At 45.2% G+C, this 19,148-nt stretch overlaps 1 protein-coding gene across 3 annotated transcripts in view; it reads right to left on the bottom strand.

Annotated features, from left to right (window-relative positions):
- Positions 1–317: 317 nt before the first annotated feature.
- STAT1 (signal transducer and activator of transcription 1) overlaps positions 318–19,148 on the bottom strand; it is a 41,587-nt gene continuing 22,756 nt past the window's right edge. For all 3 annotated transcript variants that reach the window (XM_061149123.1, XM_061149124.1, XM_061149125.1), the window contains exons 13-25: positions 18,218–18,247; positions 18,020–18,113; positions 16,783–16,824; positions 15,434–15,517; positions 14,701–14,799; positions 13,499–13,634; positions 11,689–11,738; positions 10,893–10,987; positions 9,362–9,507; positions 7,692–7,877; positions 6,376–6,451; positions 5,427–5,526; positions 318–1,392 (exon numbers count right to left, since the gene is read on the bottom strand). In XM_061149123.1, coding sequence (XP_061005106.1) covers positions 1,378–1,392; positions 5,427–5,526; positions 6,376–6,451; positions 7,692–7,877; positions 9,362–9,507; positions 10,893–10,987; positions 11,689–11,738; positions 13,499–13,634; positions 14,701–14,799; positions 15,434–15,517; positions 16,783–16,824; positions 18,020–18,113; positions 18,218–18,247 — 1,153 coding nt within the window. In that variant the 3' untranslated portion in view covers positions 318–1,377. The remainder of the gene's footprint in view (positions 1,393–5,426; positions 5,527–6,375; positions 6,452–7,691; positions 7,878–9,361; positions 9,508–10,892; positions 10,988–11,688; positions 11,739–13,498; positions 13,635–14,700; positions 14,800–15,433; positions 15,518–16,782; positions 16,825–18,019; positions 18,114–18,217; positions 18,248–19,148) is intronic.

Below are 19,148 nucleotides of genomic sequence, written 5' to 3'. Positions count from 1 at the left end.
TTTTAATTTGTGTTTAATACCAAGGACATATTATATTTAATGTAACACACATACTTTAAAATAGACCTCAAGAAAACTTTATCCCCACCAGAAAAATACAGTATTTACATAAAAATATGACTGTGGTGACGACAGCAGAAAAATATGGTTCAGCTGCAGACAGCTGTTTGTGAAAATTATCTAGAAGATCCCTATCAAACCCACTCCCTAAACCACTTCTGTGTGCGTCAGTGCTAGGGAAGGGGCAAGGTGAGTAACACAGCACTTCACAAGACATCATCCGGTCCAAAACAGGTCTAGAAAAAGCACGAGAGAGCGAGTGGAACCATTTGTAATGGTTTTGTAATGTATTTGTGAGAGAAACACATTTGCCAGTGAAAAATACGCAATTCTCAATGCAGTTAGTTACACAGGATGAGTTTTCAAATTATTGGATTTTCATAATCTCCACTTAATGATTTGTCAGTTACTATTACTTCTTCTCGATTTGAAAATTTTGGCTAACTACCAGCTAATAACAATAAAGACAAGTAAACCCACTTAAGAAACATGCATTAAATTTCTGAGTTTGTTCACATCTACAATTAATTTCAACTTTTTGAAAAAATAATAGGATTTGCTTTAAGAGAGTTGTTAATAGTTTGGCTCCCTTGATAGAACTGTACAGTTTCATTTACTAACTTCAATTTCATGATGAAGGCAGAATATATTCAACTTTGGTATTAAAGCTGAAATGGAAGATACTACTCATGAATTTGGAAAGTTTACTTCCTTGTATTGATATAAGCCAGCATCATAAAGCCATAACAAACAAAAGCTAATTCTCCCAAGAGAGAGAATCTCTCTAGTTTTCAATGGCCAGTGTGGAAAATGTAATAACACACATAACTTTTATCTTCTGCCCAGATACAGGACAGCTTTGCACTATTTCACAGGCAACCCACTGGCAAACTTCAGGCTATATTTAAAGTAGAGAGAACAAATAAGAATAACCATATGATCTACCCAACCACCTGTAACAATCGGGCCCTGACTATACATAGCATCTGCTACATGCTGCTAAATGTCTCACCTTTCCTAAAGTACTCTCATTCTAGTCCTGATGATTTTGGTGTACGAGGATGTTTTTCATCTGTAAAACCCTCTGTGTGGAGAAAACCTTTCAATTTTACCTTCAATAAGATGCATGAAGCCCTTCAGAGTAAAAGATGTTTCTGAATTAGGGGAAAATCCACTTGCTATCAACAGGTTGCAGCAAATTTGTTGGCCTTTCTTTAGTTTCCCTAGAAACACAGGATGTGAAGGAACACAGTAGCAGAAGGGAATCACAGGTGGGAAGGAAAAACGTCTCCAGAGAAGATGAGAAAAATTCATGCTCTAGACTGCATTCATCTGTAAGAGAGAAAATGTAGTGACATTACTACACTGCTCCTATAAAACACAGACTCATAGCTAACATTCCTTGTGTGTCCTACAGTAGAAAGACATCCCCCAGCAAAAAACCACCATGGGATTAGAGAGGCTGCAACATGTGCTATCCGTTTTCCTGGCCTAATCGAGACCTTTTATATCACCTAAGCTGATGGATTATTACTCTGCAGCCTGCCGGCTTAATTCTGTCAATTCATCCAGGCTGCATAAAGCTTTCTGCTGTTGGGCAAGTCTGGGGACTGAAAAACGTGGCAAATCTGCTCATGCAAAACAAGGGTGAGGCAGTGCTGAGCTGCACGCCAGAGGGAGAGACGGACCTGGGGAAAAGGACGAATTTTTCTTAAAGGCCACTCAGTAGGAATAACAGATGAAGGAGTTTCAGGTACTGGCTAGACAAGCAGAAGGCTTAGGAACTCCTCCTCCAGCCGTGCCTCTGGCCCAGCTGCCTCCAATAGGGTGTTCGTAGACCCAGAACTGCTCATCCACAGGACACAGCCTGAAACAAACATCCCCCCCCACGTCTATGCTGGGCCCGCCCCTTCCTCCAGGTGCTCTCAGCCAGGGGTGAGTCTGTCCTCCGGCCACAGCTGGAGACATTCTGGATCGTCATGGCTGGGTGTGGGGTGTGGCCTACTGGCATCTCGTGAGGAGAGGCCATGGATGCTGCCACCCATTCTGCAATGCAGGGCAGCCCCACCCTGGGAATCACTCACCCCCCAAACACCAATAGCAACAGAGCTCTGGACGACATGCCTCTCGAAAACTGAGTCTTTTTCTTTTTTTTTAAATCCCAAGTAATCAATAGTGAGTGGTATATAGTGGGTTCCTAGGAAAATATTTTGGATTGAAAAGCACAGTGAAGGTTTTGCCCCTATGTTTCAGTCTGGCTGAGAGTAAAATTATGTAAAGATGGTGGTCTTTAGAGAGACAGAAAGCAAATGAGCATGGATTCAAATCCTGTTACTGTGTCTTACTAGCTGTGTGACCAAGCCATGTTCCTTAACCTCTAAATCCCAAGGTCCTCATCTATTCGAAAAAGACAAACAGTCCCTAACAGACTTGTTGTTGAAAGGGTTAAATTATACAGCATATGTAGAATACTTAGTATGTGCTGTGTGCTTAGTCGCTTAGTCATGTCTGACTCTTTGTAATCCCATGAGCTGTAGCCCACCAGGTTCTTCTGTCCATGAGGGTTCTCCAGGCAAAAATACTGGAGTGGGTTGCATGTCTTCCTCCAGGGGATCTTCCCAACCCAGGGATCGAACCCAGGTCTCCTGCTTTGTAGGCGGATTCTTTACCAGCTGAGCCACCAGTGAAGCCCAAGAATACTGGAGTGGGTAGTCTATCCCTTCTCCGGGGGATCTTCCCAACCCGGGTATCAAACCAGGATCTGTTGCATTGCATGTGGATTCTTCACCATCTGAGCCACCAGGGAAGCCCAGAAGAATGCTTAGTATGGTCCATGGAAAATAGCAGACAATTAATAAATGTTCCTACTAATATCAGCATTGCCCAAAGGCCTCCAGGAGAGAAGCCTGGTTCTCATGTAGTCCTGGGGGAAAAAGTTTACTGTACAGGAAAGCCAGACTAAACAAATACTGCAGTCAGGCTACAGAGAACACTGTTGCTCTGTCTCAGGAGGCTGCAGTCCTCCAGCTCCGGAGCGGCACTAGGCGTCGGCTCCAGTGCCTGCCGCTCTGGTGCGAAAACCCCCAGACACACCCGAACACCAGCCAGCTCCATGAAAGGTCTATTTCAGGGCATACGCCCTAACTCCAAGACTGGACGCTAGAAGGAAATCAGGCCAAGGTGGAGGACAATTTGGGACAGACAAGGTGGATGGAGTTCAGCCAATTCGGAGACAGAATCCAACTTTTATTTTGTCTCACCAGTGCTGTGCCCATATTAGAGCCTGTTTTAGCTCTTAAATCTTCCATGGGTTTAATCCGGAGATTTGTATGTGTGCGTATGTGCAAAAATAGATTTTATTCTACAAATGAATAAAATCACCTGGAATAGAATGGATGGCTCCTGGGCAGGGGGAGAGGGGATCCAGAGCCATAAAACCATTTCCTAGTATTTATTTAGAGTAAATAGCTCCCACTGTTATTATTCCCAGGGCACAGAGAAGCACAGAGAAAGCAGTCATGCTGCATGCACAGATGGAGGGGACTAATCCATCTTATTTTCTCAAGGTCACAGGGGATAATGGTGTCATAGAGGTGGAGCTCTGATTTCCCAATAACAAACACAAGCCTTTCCCCCAAAGGTTATGCTGCCTTCATCTTAATAAACCAGAATAGCACACACTCAGTGTCAAGTGCAAACAGCTTCCCTGGGATACAGGTTTTAAATGAATCAGAGATGAGCTTTCTAGGTGAGGGGGGGTCTCAGGAGAGTAGACAAGAACATGCAGTCCAGAGGCACCCCAGGGGGATTCAAATATTCATTTCCTCATTTACTGACTACCTGATCTTAGGCAAATTTGTTAGTTTTGGAGAGATTTTTTGCCTACATTTGTAAAATGGGAAAAATAATAATATCTAACTCAGAAGATCAGTGTGAGGACTAAGTCACTACCAGTGGCATGCCCGGTACACAGTAAGAGCTTAGCAAGTGTCACCTATTAATAGTCATGATGACCATGATGATGCAACCTGCTCGGGAACAACAAACAAACAAGACGGTTGTTAGGTTCTGTTTCTGTCCATTGGTCTTACAATTTCAGAACAGGGCTTTACAGTTATTCCAGCTTTGTGCTGGGCTCACAGAGCACTTCAGAGCAGAGTGGGGAACTACATTCCAACAGAGAATGCAACCTTATACATGTAAAAGTTTCATTTTTCACTTGCCAATAGAACTATTTTGCTATTACACTACCTAAGCATTTTTCCAAGTAATTTTTTTTCAGCCTCAACAATCAGAAGGGCGTAAGAAAGCAGAGTCTCTAAAGATTTTAGCGTGTACTTCTGCAGGTGAGGGACAAAGATAAGGTTACATGCCAGAAACTTGAGTCTAAACAGACACTACTGATGACACACAAATGCATTCCCTGAACTGAAGGATGTGTGACCCTCAATGTCGGAAGATGGCGCCCTCTTAACTGGCATCTGCTCCCTCCCCCACTTAATACAGTCTGTGCCAGGACTACCCTCCCCTCACCACTCCCCAACCCCTCCAGCCCTGGCCTGGGCAAACAGCGATAAATTCAGACTGGGGATGACTCAGAGAGATTTACAAAAAAAATAAGAAAAATTTAAAAATGAACTGGAATAGCTTCATGTGGAAAAGAGCTTAAAATTAAACAGCATTAGGAAACATCCAGCCAATAAAAAAATAAGACTTTTAAGAGGAAAGATTTCAGGCAGACAATACTCTCTGACACTCTGAAAAACATTCTCCCAAAGAAAGAATCACTCTTTTGGTGGACAGCCTGGTTCCTATCCTTATACTGACATTCATGACTGTATTTCATCCCTTGAACTTTTTACTCTTGGCAAGCCCTTCACAGCTCCGGGTGTGAGTGGCACAAGTTAGCTCTCAAACATAAAGCAGGTGAAAGTGTTTCATTGTGGCTCACCAAGTCTCTACAAAGATTGCAACTACCAAGCAGTTAGTCTCCTCCCTTCCTAAAAATAACACCTCTTCACTCAGACACAGGGCTGAAACAACAGGCCAAAGGAAAACATTTTCTTATCAGGAAAATCTTAGTTCCTTCATATATGAGATTTCTACATGGATAATTTTGAAAGGTAGAGGGCGAATTTTTAAATGTTTGAAATATTATTTTGGGGAAGGTGCAGAATACCAGAAATAAAGATCTTGGTGACAATGTAGCTTGTTTAAACACAGCAGGCTCCAACTTGTCATAGCTTATCTAGAAAACACGCTTCTGGGCCCCTTCCAAGAGCTCACAGACATGCCCAGGGTTGGCCAGGAGCCTTCCTGGCCTCGGAGAGCCAACACTGAGAGCACCCCTGCGTGGTGGTACTCACCATGTCAAATTCTACAGACCCCACCATCCGAGACACCTCGTCGAACTCCTCAGGAGACATGGGAAGAAGGTTGTCTGTGGTCTGAAGTCGAGAAGGGTGACTAAAATGGGGGAGAAAAAAACAGGAAATGTTGACATCTGAATTGTGAAAGCATGCCACCAACTTGGCCATTTCATCTTATTTCAAGACAAATGTGTGCACTTGTAAGATACATTTGAAAAAGCAAGGATCTCAAGAGGTTCATGTCCCCAGCCCGGCCCCTCATGAAGCACGTTGGACTCTGGATATGTGAGTGAGAAATAGCCAGTCTGGGTCCTGCACCGCTTCTGCCTGGGTAAACCTGGGTGCAAGCATGTGCAGCGTGTCGCCTACCCTGGCCCAAGAAGCGCCAGAGGAAATGTCTGGGGAGTCCCTCATCCCTACCTTGAGGTTTGTATGCAGATAAAGCTGCTCCAGAGGGTTTTTACATGAAGGCTACATCCATTCACCCCAAGACAGTGCTGCAGGCCAAATAACTGACAATGACTTTTCCAAATTTTTTTCTACCTTTTACAAAATGAAACAACAAAATAAAAGCAAGCGGACAAAAAAAAAAGGTATCTCAATCATTACTTTGGCCTTTTCTACATTAAAAAGAACTGCTTTCCCACTCTCATCAATTTTTGTTCATTTTATTTACACTCTTTCAAAATATCAGTTTGGGGAGAACTTATATACCTTAAATACAACCTTGTTTTGGGTTTGTTTTTTTTTTTAATAAAGGCAGTGAATCACTGACAGGGAGTGACACAAGTATCTCTAAGTAGGATCTCTCCAACAAGTCCAACTGTGATGATGACAGCAGCAATTACAATGGAAAAGCAAAGAATAAGCATCTTCAACAGACCCCAGCCAGGACAGGGGGCTTGTTTGAGGATTTTAAACATGTCACTCTTCTGTGTTCACTTACACTTCAGACACAGAAATCAATTCAGTCTTGATGTATCCGGTTCCTTTAGGGCCATCAAGTTCCATAGGCTCTGGGGCTAGAAGCAAACACATCGTGGACACTTTCTGTTAGCAGATATCACACAAGAACAATCAGCTGGGACGTCCCTGCTGGCTCAGTGGTAAAGATCCCTGAACCGGGAGGATCCCACATGGTGAGGAGCAACTAAGCCCATGCGCCACAACTACTAAGCCTGTGCTCTAGAGCCGGGGAGCCACAGCTACTGAGCCCATGCCCCCTAGAGCCCATGCTACGCAAAACGAGAAGCCACCACAATGAGAAGACCAAGCACTGCAAGTGGAGAAAAGCCTGAGCAGCAGCAAAGACCCAGCACAGCCAAAAATAAATTAAAAAAAAAAAGAACAATCAACTTTTTCTTTGATCAAGACTGGATTGTTTTCCTTGGCAGTCAGGTTAGATTCCCTGCCTGGGTCACCTGAAATTGTGGTGTGGATGCAGAAACAACGAGAAGAAAAGGGGAGGTACGTTCTGTGCTGAACACAGACAAGATGGGAGAGGCTTTTCTTTCCAAGGCCTGAAGTCCTACAGAAGTTGTATCTGGTTTACCGTTCTGGCCTGGCTGGTGTCACAGACACATCAGTCAAGGTGAGCTGGGGGCATCTTCTCCCCAAGTAACTGTGTTAATACTGAGATAAGATCCTGAAAAACCATTAACTCTGTTGGCATATTCTAAAGCAGGTGAGTCTAACTTCCACTTTCTCAAATACGGTTGAGGAAGACTGAGTAGTGGAAGACCTGTGTGCTAAGCCCAGACCTGCTCTCAGTAAGCAGGAGGCCTCGTAACTTACTGGGTCACCATGCAGGGATCACTTCTCTTCACCCAGGCCTCCGCTTCCTCAATTTCAGGCATGGGCTGACATAAGTCAGGTGAACATCAAAGGTCCTTTTATCCCTTCCACTCAGAAAAAGTAAAAAAATGTAACAAACACAGAAGACCAGAAGTGGGCTTTTCCAACACCCCTAAAATCAAAAATCATTTGTTCCTTTCTAACTCTCTGTATCAGGGCAAACAATGCATTATGTGTCAACTGTACTATGCTTTGAAGGCCTGCTTTTACCAGTTCAAAAGGAAGGGATGGGCTGAGTAGAGTTTATGCCGGTACCCTGTACTTAAAAGAAGGTAAGGGCTGTGTGGAGGAGTGGGATGAAAGCCTGTCTGCAAACCTCTGGACAAGATGAAGGGAGAATATAACCATGGCAACAGCTAGGCCGAGCTATGACTCAGCAGGCAACTCCTGTGCACTCTCCCCACTTACCTTCCTTTGGCCTGGAGTAGTATTTTCCAAAGGCATGGTCTTTGTCAATATTTGGATACAGAAACTTCAGGGGATTCTCTGGAATATTTTCAGCGGCCATGACTTTATAATTGCGAATAATATCAGGGAAAGTAACAGCGGAAAGTTCTTTCTTTGTGTAGGGTTCAACCGCATGGAAGTAAGGTTCTAAAAGGAAGAAAAGCAAAGTGAGCCCCATGGAACAGCTCAGAACAACAGAGGAAAGAAACAAAACGCTGCAGAGTTTATGGATTTAACAGAACCTGGTAAGAACTAAACATAATCTAGGAGTTTCATCACAGAGTGTGTAACTGATTCATTTCTAAATAAATTATTATCCTTTCATTAAGACAGGAAAAACAAAGGCCACCATCACTCTCAATAACATTGCATTTGTCATTATTTACTTAGTTTTGTAAGTCTAGTCAAAAAAATTTTATTAGACACCTATAAAATAATTAATCACCACTTGAGTCTTCTTGGTTCAAGCCATAGATTAACAGAAAACTTCACTTCTTTTCATATTGAAAAATGAAAATAAATGATGATAATACAAGGAAAACTTTTTAAACAAACCAAAAATGGACCCTACTTGCTATCTTTTTCTGTAATTCTGAATGCAAAATCACCCAAACTTTAATTTGCTCCTGGTCTTAGTTCCAGACTTCACTGAACTCCTGCGTCCTAACTGATTCAGGATCTCACTTTGGGGCTCACAGTCCAGAGGTCAGGTGCTCTAGGGACTCTGCTCCTGAACTTCAGACCAAAGCTAGTGCTTTGTTGTCGGTGGCATACATCTTTGCCTGCTTTGCTAGCTCCATCTCTCTGCAAGTTCCAGAAAGAACAACCAGGCGAGAAGCAGAAAAGGCAGGCTCTGCCACCTACTGTCCTCCCTCCCTGGGCTCTAATCCCGGCTCTCCTGTTTTTCACCAGAAGAAAAAATAAATAGAAGTAGAAAAGCATCCCATCTTATCGCATCTTCTAATTGAAAGCAGAAGTCACTGGAATAGATCAGTTTTCCCTCCAATCCTTCAAACAGAGCAAACTAAAAGTAACAGTGAAAAGTCACCAGTTTGTCTTTAACCTTTTTTCATCTCCACTGAAAAGTGTTTCTTATTCCCCAGAAACCTGCTTTGTATACTTAGGTTTTCGAAACTGTTTTGCCATGGATGTACTGCATCAGATAGAAACCCAAGATACAGCCCAGATAAACGTGCACCTGCTCTGTCTGAAGGCAGGGTGGAGAACCAGTCCTGGGAACCCCCTCAAACAACCAGCCCTCATCCTAGCACATCCACATGTGATTCCCCTCAGTGGATCTGGAAGCCTATGCCTGCACATGATGGGTTTCCTCCCAACAGCTAGCTGCCAGTCATAGTGACTCACATTCTTCACCTACAGGTATCAAACCTGAACAAGAGGAAAGAATGTGACCTTGTCTTTTAAACAACCATTACACATACAACAGGTTCCAGGCAGAGTCCCACAAACTCTTGGGTACGCAATAAATCCTATTAGGGAAGCTCAACTGGGTGGGGTACAGGAGCTGCAATTTTATGTCACAAGCTCATTATCTGTACAAACTGATCTGCAGTGAAGAGGAAGGGCTTGCACCTGTGGGTTGAATAATGTATGCAGTAACCCTGGCTTACCGCCTCCATTCTGGGACCGCTCCACCCACGTGAATGTGATCGCCCCTTCCCGGCAGCTCTCGCTGAAGCGCAGCAGGAATGTCCCAGGCTGTTGGTCCTTCAGCAGGGCCCGCTCTCGCTCCTTGCTAATAAAGCCCACGATACACCTGGATGCGGAAAGGGATCAACGGAGGCACTCTGAGGTTTGGTCATGACTCTATAATTTTCCTGCTCATTTACCAACCAAGACGACTACAACATGACACAAGAACACAGGATAAAAACGTATAGACTATTTTAGATGCTTTAAAATCTATTTCATTGACACTTCAGGAATCATTTCAGTCATATGTATATATGCTTGCTGCTGCTGCTGCTAAGTCGCTTCAGTCGCGTCCAACTCTGTACAACCCCATAAACGGCAGCCCACCAGGCTCCCCCTTCCCTGGGGGGAAGAGAATCCCCCTGGGATTCTCCAGGCAAGAATACTGGAGTGGGGTGCCATTTCCTTCTCCAATGCATGAAAGTGAAAAGTGAAAGTGAAGTCGCTCAGTCGTGTCCGACTCCTAGCAACCCCATGGACTGCAGCCTACCAGGCTCCTCCGTCCATGGGATTTTCCAGGCAAGAGTACTGGAGTGGGTTGCCATTGTCTTCTCCGCATATATATGCTTAACTCCCCCAAAAGCTCATTAACCTGGTGCCAATAGATGATCAATAAATACTTTCTGAATTAATGAGCCTTTCATTTTCACTTGGTGATTGAAAATGTCTGAATTTATGCATCTTTTACAGTGAAGAGGAAGGCTCAGACAATCCATTTTCATATTCTTAACTTCTGACCAAGTTAAAGCCTTTGCTGAAATCTCAACTGACCCTGAGAATAAATTAGAAACAATTTACTGAGTTGGGCTTCCCTGGTGGTTCAGTTGGTAAAGAATTGCCTGCAATGGAGAAGACCCAGGTTCGATCCCTGGGTCAAAAAGACCCCCTGGAGAAGGGAAACAACCCACTCCAACTGTTCTTGCCTGGGAAATACCATGGACAGAAGAGTCTGGTGGGCTACAGTCTATGGGGTTGTAAAGAGTCAGGCACGACTGAGTGACTAACACTTTGAACTTACTGTGTTAACAACAGCTTTTTCTTCCTTACCGGGAGGCAATAAAGAAGATGCTCAAGAAATTTTTTTAGAATGAATGCATGCATGGCATTCAGGATTTTTAAATTCAGCTTTCAAAATGGGCATATGTGTGTACCCATGGCTGATTCATGTTGAGGTTTGACAGAAAACAGAATTCTGTAAGGCAATTATCCTTCAATAAAAAATTAATTTAAAAATGCATATACACTTATTATGGAAGTATAAGTTTAATCTTATGAGGGCCCACTATCATGAATCCCTGAAGGGACAGCCCGTAAGCATCTGTTTCAGTGGGATGCTCACAAGCCTCGCCAAATAATAAAGTCTGTCTTGGTCAGGACTATCTCAGCCTTGCAGTAACGGAGTCTGTGCTCAACATATGCTTCAAAACTACATCTATCTGTGGCCCTTACCCATCATTCCAGAGAGCAAGCAGGTGTTTTTTAATGAGTTCAAGGATGCTTTCGATCCAAAGCCAGAAAGGAAAATTTTTATCATTTATATTTTCCTGTAAGTAAATAGATGCACACATTAGAAACCAAGAAATCCCAAACTCTGACTTCTCCTGTCTCCTCCTACCCTCGGGTTTTAGTTTGCAAAGATTGTCCAGCTGCCAAAGGTAGCATTGTCTGTCTCCTACAGAGCTGTCCCTCCCCTTCTTATCGGCTTTCAGACATCCAGCTCTCCACTTCCCGAGCCAGACTCTGCTTCCCTCTCCAAACACGAGTGACCCAGCCAGGGCATGACCCTCTGGGTGATCACAGTGCCTTCCCAGCACTGAACTCCAGGAGCTCGAGCTTGTCAGTACTGTCTGGTGACCCTAGCGGGGTCTGATTACCCCCCTGAACCGGGCCCCTGCTTGAGTAGGCTAGGGGACGGTCATCCAGCCCACAGGCTGTCCACGCCGGCACAGAGCACGTCACTCACGGACGGGGCCAAAATGCTGCCGAGCCAGGGCCCAGTGTGAGCAAACAGAGGACTCATTTCGGATGTGAGAGAATGTTATCACACAGACGGGTGCTTCCTGTCAGACTCACACTTGGAGCCTAACCTTCGTGCTGAAGGAAAGTAAACAACATGTCCTCGGGGTTCTGTGGGCTAGAGGAACCTGCCAAAGCAAGCATGGTGCAGCCAGCACCGTGTTGAGAAATCCAAGAACCCTACAGAGAGCAGAAGGCACTCAGAGTGTAAGTCCGAGACAGCACCCACCTTACAGAATCTTGTCCATGGAATCAGACCATCGGGGCCGGCGTTGGGGCCTAAAAAAATAAAAACAAGGTTTTTCAGGAACTGGGAATCAATTCTGAAGCTTTGGCTGGGCTGATGACTCTTGCATTTGCTCTTAAAGAGCCAACACTCAACCAAGGAAGCGTGCGTGTACACGGTCAGTAGTCTCAGACCACTAACACCAGCTCCCTGGGCCTTCTGGAGAGGCCGAGGGGGGCCCTCGTTGGAAGCGTGCGTGTACACGGTCAGTAGTCTCAGACCACTAACACCAGCTCCCTGGGCCTTCTGGAGAGGCCGAGGGGGGCCCTCGTTGGAAGCGTGCGTGTACACGGTCAGTAATCTCAGACCACTAACACCAGCTCCCTGGGCCTTCTGGAGAGGCCGAGGGGGGCCCTCGTTGGAAGCGTGCGTGTACACGGTCAGTAATCTCAGACCACTAACACCAGCTCCCTGGGCCTTCTGGAGAGGCCGAGGGGGGCCCTCGTTGGAAGCGTGCGTGTACACGGTCAGTAATCTCAGACCACTAACACCAGCTCCCTGGGCCTTCTGGAGAGGCCGAGGGGGGCCCTCGTTGTGCAATGTCACTTGCCGCTCCTCCCCCGCCTTCCTCACCAGGCTCCTCGCCCAGTGAGCCTGCAGAGCTTTGTTCAAGTGCAAACTAAGACCAAGAATCACTTGCGTCTTTGTGATTGATTTAACTGACACAACTTTATGCGCTTATTTTAGATATTCATTAGGTATTTCCCTCAGCCCTCCTCCAAATAGGACACAGGCTCAAGGAGGCAAACCAAAAGGCGAGTGAGAGAAATGAAAGGGGAAGGAAGCCTGGGGGTCATCATCTACACAAACCAAAGCGGTGAGCCATGAGAAGTGGTGAGACTGACACTGCTCTTCACCGAGAATCGCAGATAAGCCATTACAGGCAGGAAGGGCATCCGTCTCAACTCTCAGCAAACAAGGGAACGGAATAAGGCGACTCCTTACTTTTAACTAAATTGCACAAGACCCCCACTGTGACAGCTACATGGCCAAGAGAGGGCACTGCTGAGAGCCATCCAGGTTAGGAAAAGTACATTAATGCCTACAGGACACGCAGCTCTGCTGTACAGAAAGCAAATCTGAAAAAAAAAAGCCATCTGTGGATTTAAAAAAAAAATAGTTCCGATATTCCCATTCCTTGAAGATCTGACCTTGAGACTGCTGGGTCTTAGATTTGCTTAGTGTAGAAGACTAATAAATCCATGACATTAGCTACTGAAAGGGAATTCTCTATCTTGGCCTGGACCCTCCCCATCAGGTGGTGTGATCATGGGTCTCTCCTGATGTGGGCACTGTCTGCTCCCGTTTGGGCCGCCTGACATAAGAGACCTGGGTGTGTGCTGTGGGGTGGGTGGCCCCAGGACCTGACTCTACAATGTTGGGGGCTTATTTTTTTCTCCCCAAGGTTAGTCAGACTTCATCTTTCTCAGACTTCACCTTTCTCCAAGAATTTATTTTAGCCACAACTAATATATTTTACATAATTCAGAAATCTTTCCCTTAGGAGCCTTGCTCAGAAATGTTAATACGAGATAATGGGAAAATGATTCATTTAAATCTTCTATCAAGTTGGCAACTCCTTCTAAAGTGAGGCATCACTCTCACTTAGCTATAATAAATGGCAGTTGGAAAAGCCGATAGATTCCTAACACTCTCCTACCTTGAATAAAACGAAGAGCAAAGAGGGGAAAGGAGAAGTCAAGATATTTTTCATGAATTTCGATTGTTACATAAAAAGTGAATATGCTCATACCAAGAAGTTTCTCCCCCAGCATGTTCAGCTGGTCCACATTGAGACCTCTTTTGGTGACAGAAGAAAACTGCCAACTCAGCACCTCTGAAAGCTGAGACCATCGTGCACAAGGTGGGTTCAGGAAGAAGGAGAGATTCTAGAAAGAAAGCACAGAGAAGCTGAAAGCCGCTGATGAGTCACCAGTCACAAGCTCATCATGGAAACACGGATCTGCGCCAAAGTTCAGCTCTAGTCTCTGACACACGTATTTCCACAGCAGCAGGGAGAAATGGTTCTCACTGTTTGCAGACTCGCATCTGTGCATTTATCTACTCACTAAAATTTAACTCCCGAATCAATACTCATGGCACTTTGGCACTCATTTGCGGACATACCCAGGCACAGAGTTGTGAAAACTTTGAGTCACCAAACATGTATGTTTCCGGTTGAAGTCAAACAAAGCTATGCTCCACCTTCCTGTTTCAGCTCTCACACTACATCCAAGTGTCCTCTTTGAGGTCTGTTTAATGCTGTGGTCTTTACATTTCTGTAGGGTTTTTGCTGGCGATTTCATTTAAAATGCCCCTCAAAGGCGAGTTGAAGTGCTGTCTAGTGTTCCTAAATGCCTTAAGGAGCAAATGCACATGATATATAAGTTTTGTTCAGACTGAGTTATAAAGCTGTTTGCCATGAGTTCGATGTTAATGAATCAACAACCATGTTAGATAAGGGATCTTTAAACAAAACAAGGTGATGTATTGATCTGCAGATGCGAGGGTTTTGCCAGAGGCTGGCGGGAACCCATACTTCCCTTAGGTGTAGTGATTCAGTATTCGCTAAATCAGTGTTCACAGTGACTTCAAAGAACCTAAGTACAGTGAATAACTGGAATCAATTGTAATTCACCAACCATGAGTATCCACACTCTTAAGAACAGAGCCTGCTTGTTTAGCAAGTGTATACATTTTTAAAAAAGCATAACACAAAATCATCTGTTGCCCAAGCTTATTCACATGGAAGGAAAATAATAATTTTTAATTTCTAGTACATACACATGCTTCTGGAATGCTTCGCTATTCCAGAATTACTCAGCTCCTTAGCAATGAGTTGAGTTGTGCCACCTTCCCCTCAACATCTGGTCCATACAGGCTCTTTCAAATATGCAGAACTAGAGCAGGGCGGGTCTTTAAACCCTAGCATGAAAGTAGATGTGTTTTCCTTACCCGGGGTTCTGCCACCAGCATGTTGTACCACAGGATAGAGGCCCAGCCACTTGGGAGCTGGCTGACATTGGAGATCACCACGACGGGTAGAGAGGTCGTCTACAAGATGACAAAGACCTTGAAATCCTCGGAATCCCAGAAGCAGTACCTGCAGACCACTATGCAGCCTCACAGCTTAATAAGGAACCCTATGTACATTTGCATATATTTCATTCTTGAAAATTAAGAATGTAGAGGTACAGTCTTTTGTTTTTAGTTGAATTTATCTTTGACATACATTTTCAATTAAGAAATAAATGTCAAAGCTTCATATAAAAAATTAACACAGGACATCTTAACTCGAACACTGGCTTATTGGAGCTTCCCTTGTGGCTCAGCTGGCAAAGAATCCACCTGCAATGTGGGGAGACCTGGGTTCGATCCCTAGGTTGGGAAGATCCCCTGGAGAAGGGAAAGGCTATCCACTCCAGTGTTCTGCATTGGAGAATTCCACGGACTGTATAGTCCATGGGGTTGCAAAGATTCAGACACAATTGAGCAACTTTCACTTCAGACAAAGGTTAACTTAGTTCTGTAGCAGACTGAACCATTAAATTAGCATTGAGATAGTACTGGCTGAAAACAGCAATCTTTTATTTTTTTAACAATTAGATAAGTATGTCTAAAATAAAAATACACGTATCAGTTTAAAGTAAAAATAAAGTTTCCCATACCGGGAACATGTAAGTCTTACCTCAAGGTCAATGACCAAACCAGGCTGGCACAACTGGGTTTCAAAACTAAGGGAGTGAAGCTCTTCAGTGACGATGAGAGGACCCTTGAAAAAGAAAATGGGAAAAACACGAATACAGTGATTCGTTCATTGATCCTGCAATTAGCAAGAAACTACTAAGCATTTTTACAAGCTCCAGAAAGCATGAACCCAATCAGGGACAATTTAGAAGATTCTAGCTTTTAATAATCTATCCCAGAGTTAATTATCCTGAGTATCTCAGTGTTCTCTCAAAGATCAGATTTCTAATATTTTGGCAAGGGTTATGGATCAAGGGGAAAAAATGTTGATAGGGAAATAGCAACTTCTAATGAGTTTATTCACAACCTAAGGCTTCCCAGCCCTCAGTCCCCTCTGCCCACCACAGACCTGCCTGGCCTGGGCTGCATACCTCAGGCTGACAAGGGGTAGAAAGTGTAAACATGTTCCAAGTGTGATTATCTACCAGGAGAGCAGATTTGCATAAGTCTGGCAGGTTATAATGTGCCTTGGTTGGTTTGGGTAGAAAGGTTATTGTGTTCCAAGTGCCTTCATACACAGTATCTAATGTGAGCCTCACAACAACCTTAGAACCAGAGAGGTGTGAGTCCATCCCTGCTCCTGGGCGAGGAAACGAAGTTCCTAGTTGGTCACTGAGAGTCAAGATCCAAAAATGAGGGCTGGTCAGGCCCAGGCGGGCACCTGTCCCACAGCGCCACGCGCCCTCTGCTGGTTGTAGTAGGGAAGGACAGAGGGCTCGGCAGGCACAAAGAACAAAATCCGACCAACCAAAGCAACTCCAGCCATTCTGTCCTCTGCCCATGGTTCATCTCTGAATGCATCCCAAACATGGCTCTTCAAGGACAAGCTGTGACGAGGGGACTGACAGAAGGATAATGGCACTGGACAGGGCACACATAGTTTTTGGCAGGGCAGTCAAGAAGCTGGCCTCTGATTCTAGCTCTGATAATTATTTCCTGTGCACACTTGGCTAACTCTGGCAAACTTCCTGTGGTCCAATTTCCTCACCTGTGAAATGTGAGTAACACAGTAGCCCACTGCACCTATTCCGCTGGGCTGTTGGTGAGGGTCCAGAAAATTCATGTGCAAAATCACTTGACAACCAGAAAGCACACGCAGAGAGTGGCTTTACTGTTATCACACATACACCACATCCCAGAGCTTGTCTGCTGCTCTTACCTGCTGGTCTTTCCCACTGCTCACCCCTCTGTGAGGTGTCCCTGGCCACCCACGACCACCAGGGCCATGGAGCCAAGCTCACTGGACAGAGCTGCTAGTTAGGAGACCAGTCATGACAGAGAAAGACTCACCTCATTAGTTCTGGCACCGGCATTTTTCTGTTCTTTCAGTTGCTAAAAAAAAAAAAAAAATCTTAGTAAATAGCTATATAATAATCCTCAAAGTTGCTACTTCCATCTACAAATCAAAACAAAGTGGGGACTTAGAGTGAAGGAGGTGAAAATATTTTCAGGATGCAGAACAGGAGGTGAAGTGACCCTTGTAGGGGCTTATGAGGTGAAGGGGGGGAGTGCCTTTCCCCAGCATCCTGACACCCTGCAAACACCGCAGGGTTCAGAAGCAGCCAGGGAAGTGGCATGCTGCGCCCTCCCCTGGGCAAGCTCGCCCTGACCCGGACGTCCCTGTCACCGGCACCAGCTGTGCCAGGCTCCCCAGGCTGGGGGCACAGCTTCTCCCACCTCTGCTTCCCTCGGCAGAATCTCCCAGGCTGGCCCAGCGTCTCAAGCGTCTCAGACCATCCTTTGAAAAGGTCTTCAATCACGTAGCTTTTAAGGAAGCAACTTGGAGCCCCCGGAACAGCTCTGGACACCCTCAAACTCCCGGTTTCGACCAAGGCTCTCACTTAAGGTCCAGCTTCCTAACCATGAGTTGGTGGGCTCCTGAGATGGCTGCCAGTAAGAAAAAGGGTGCAGCTTCCAGGCCAGGACGTGCATAGGGCTCGGCACCAATGCCTCTGCAGAACACCTGGCAGCCCCGCCAGGAGAAGGCACCGCCTGTATAAACCCCTCTGCTGGTTTCCACTGCCCGGGCCCCACTCCCCTGGAGACAACGTGGTCGAGACAGTGGTCGCAGGCAAGACCCCAGGAAGGAGATGGTGATAAAGGGACCCAGGAGACACGCCTGGGGTCTGCCACACTTGGAGGGGTGGAAGCACCAGTCAGGATGTGGGGGAATAACGACCTTCAGGAAAATTCCAAGAGTCTAGAGTGAGTGATCACTGAGGTGGTCGAGGGACCACATGCAGAGAGCTTGTGTGCACACTGGCTTGTGGAATATTTTACTGAGCTCGCTTTCCCCCAACGAAGGCATATCTGAGAGAGAGACAGGCAGAAAGAGAGAGTGAAGAGCCGTGGGATGAGGAGGAGGAGCCAAGATTCCCGAAGTCCTGCTGAAGTCTCCAGCCACAAACTCTAGAAGTCTCCTCCCAGAGGAGCCCCTCTACATCACATATGGCCAGAGGGCCACTCCATTGTAAGTCAGTCCTGATAAGCCAGGCACAGCAGAAAAGGGGGAGACGGGTCTCCCTACCAGGTGTCGGAATTCTGCCGCCAGACTCCCATTGGTGGACTCTTCCATGTTCATCACCTTCGTGTGAGTGCCCAGAATGTTGAACTTCCTAAACCTAGACAACACAGGGAAGGGATACTTAAAAGGCTGAGAACTATTAAAGCAACACATAAACAAACAAAGCAGAGAGCAAAACAGAGTGCAAAGTATTTCACGTACCCTTTTACTGTATTTCTCTCATTCACATCTCTACAAGAAAAAAAAAATGTAATCATACATGTGTATTTAAAATGTGAAAATTCACATTCACAAACATATAAAAGTATAAGATCAATAACCAATAAATCTATACCTATGGGTTTTCTTGCCTATCATTCACTCAGTCGCTCAATCAACCCACACCAGCACTGCCAAGTTTTGCTGAGTAACCTTGGGCAAGTAAACTGGGCCTCACCTTTTCTCTTCTGTACATCCTGCCAGCAGAACCAACCACACAGCACACCGGCAGGAAGAAACTAGCCAATGGGTAAGGAGAGCACAGAGCGCACCCTCAGGAAATGTGAGCCTGAGTTATCACAACTTACCGAGCAGTGACTCCCTCTGCAGGAGGCAATGAGCTAAGCCCTGGGGACTCAGCAGAGAGTCCTGCTCTGGGTTACAAAACTCAGAGGACCCTCCAAAGTGACAGCTCGAGTCTTATTTTTGCTCTTTATTAGTTTTAATGCTTTCATGAAAGTACCTGAATAGTCAGTTATTTGGGGAAACTGCCACGTTTTAAATCTGAGGTTAAAATTTTGAGAGACCAGAATCTTAGGATTCTGTTGTTCAGCGATAATGTTGTCATCTTCTGGACAAATAATGTATGTTAGGGGCAGGTGAAGGTCAGAGACCATTCGTGCGCTCCCAGTTAAATGAGTTAGCCTCCTTTCCTGTCCCAGCTAGACATTCAGTGCTTTTGTGGCAGATAATCACTGTCAGCTATGATAGTGACCTATTTTCCTGCCAAAACTAAGAAGAAAACTTCAGAACTGGAATAGACAGAAAGGACAAAAAGGCAAGAACAAACCGAAAGAGATACTGACTTAAGTAGACTGTGGCAAAACTGCGGTGGCCACAAAAACCTCTGCAACTCTGCCTTTAAAGACACAGA

Source organism: Dama dama, chromosome 8, assembly GCF_033118175.1.
Source record: "Dama dama isolate Ldn47 chromosome 8, ASM3311817v1, whole genome shotgun sequence".
NCBI classification, from domain to species: domain Eukaryota; kingdom Metazoa; phylum Chordata; class Mammalia; order Artiodactyla; family Cervidae; genus Dama; species Dama dama.
The sequence above is the reverse complement of the archived record's forward strand: the minus strand, read 5'-3'. Positions and strand labels throughout refer to the sequence as shown.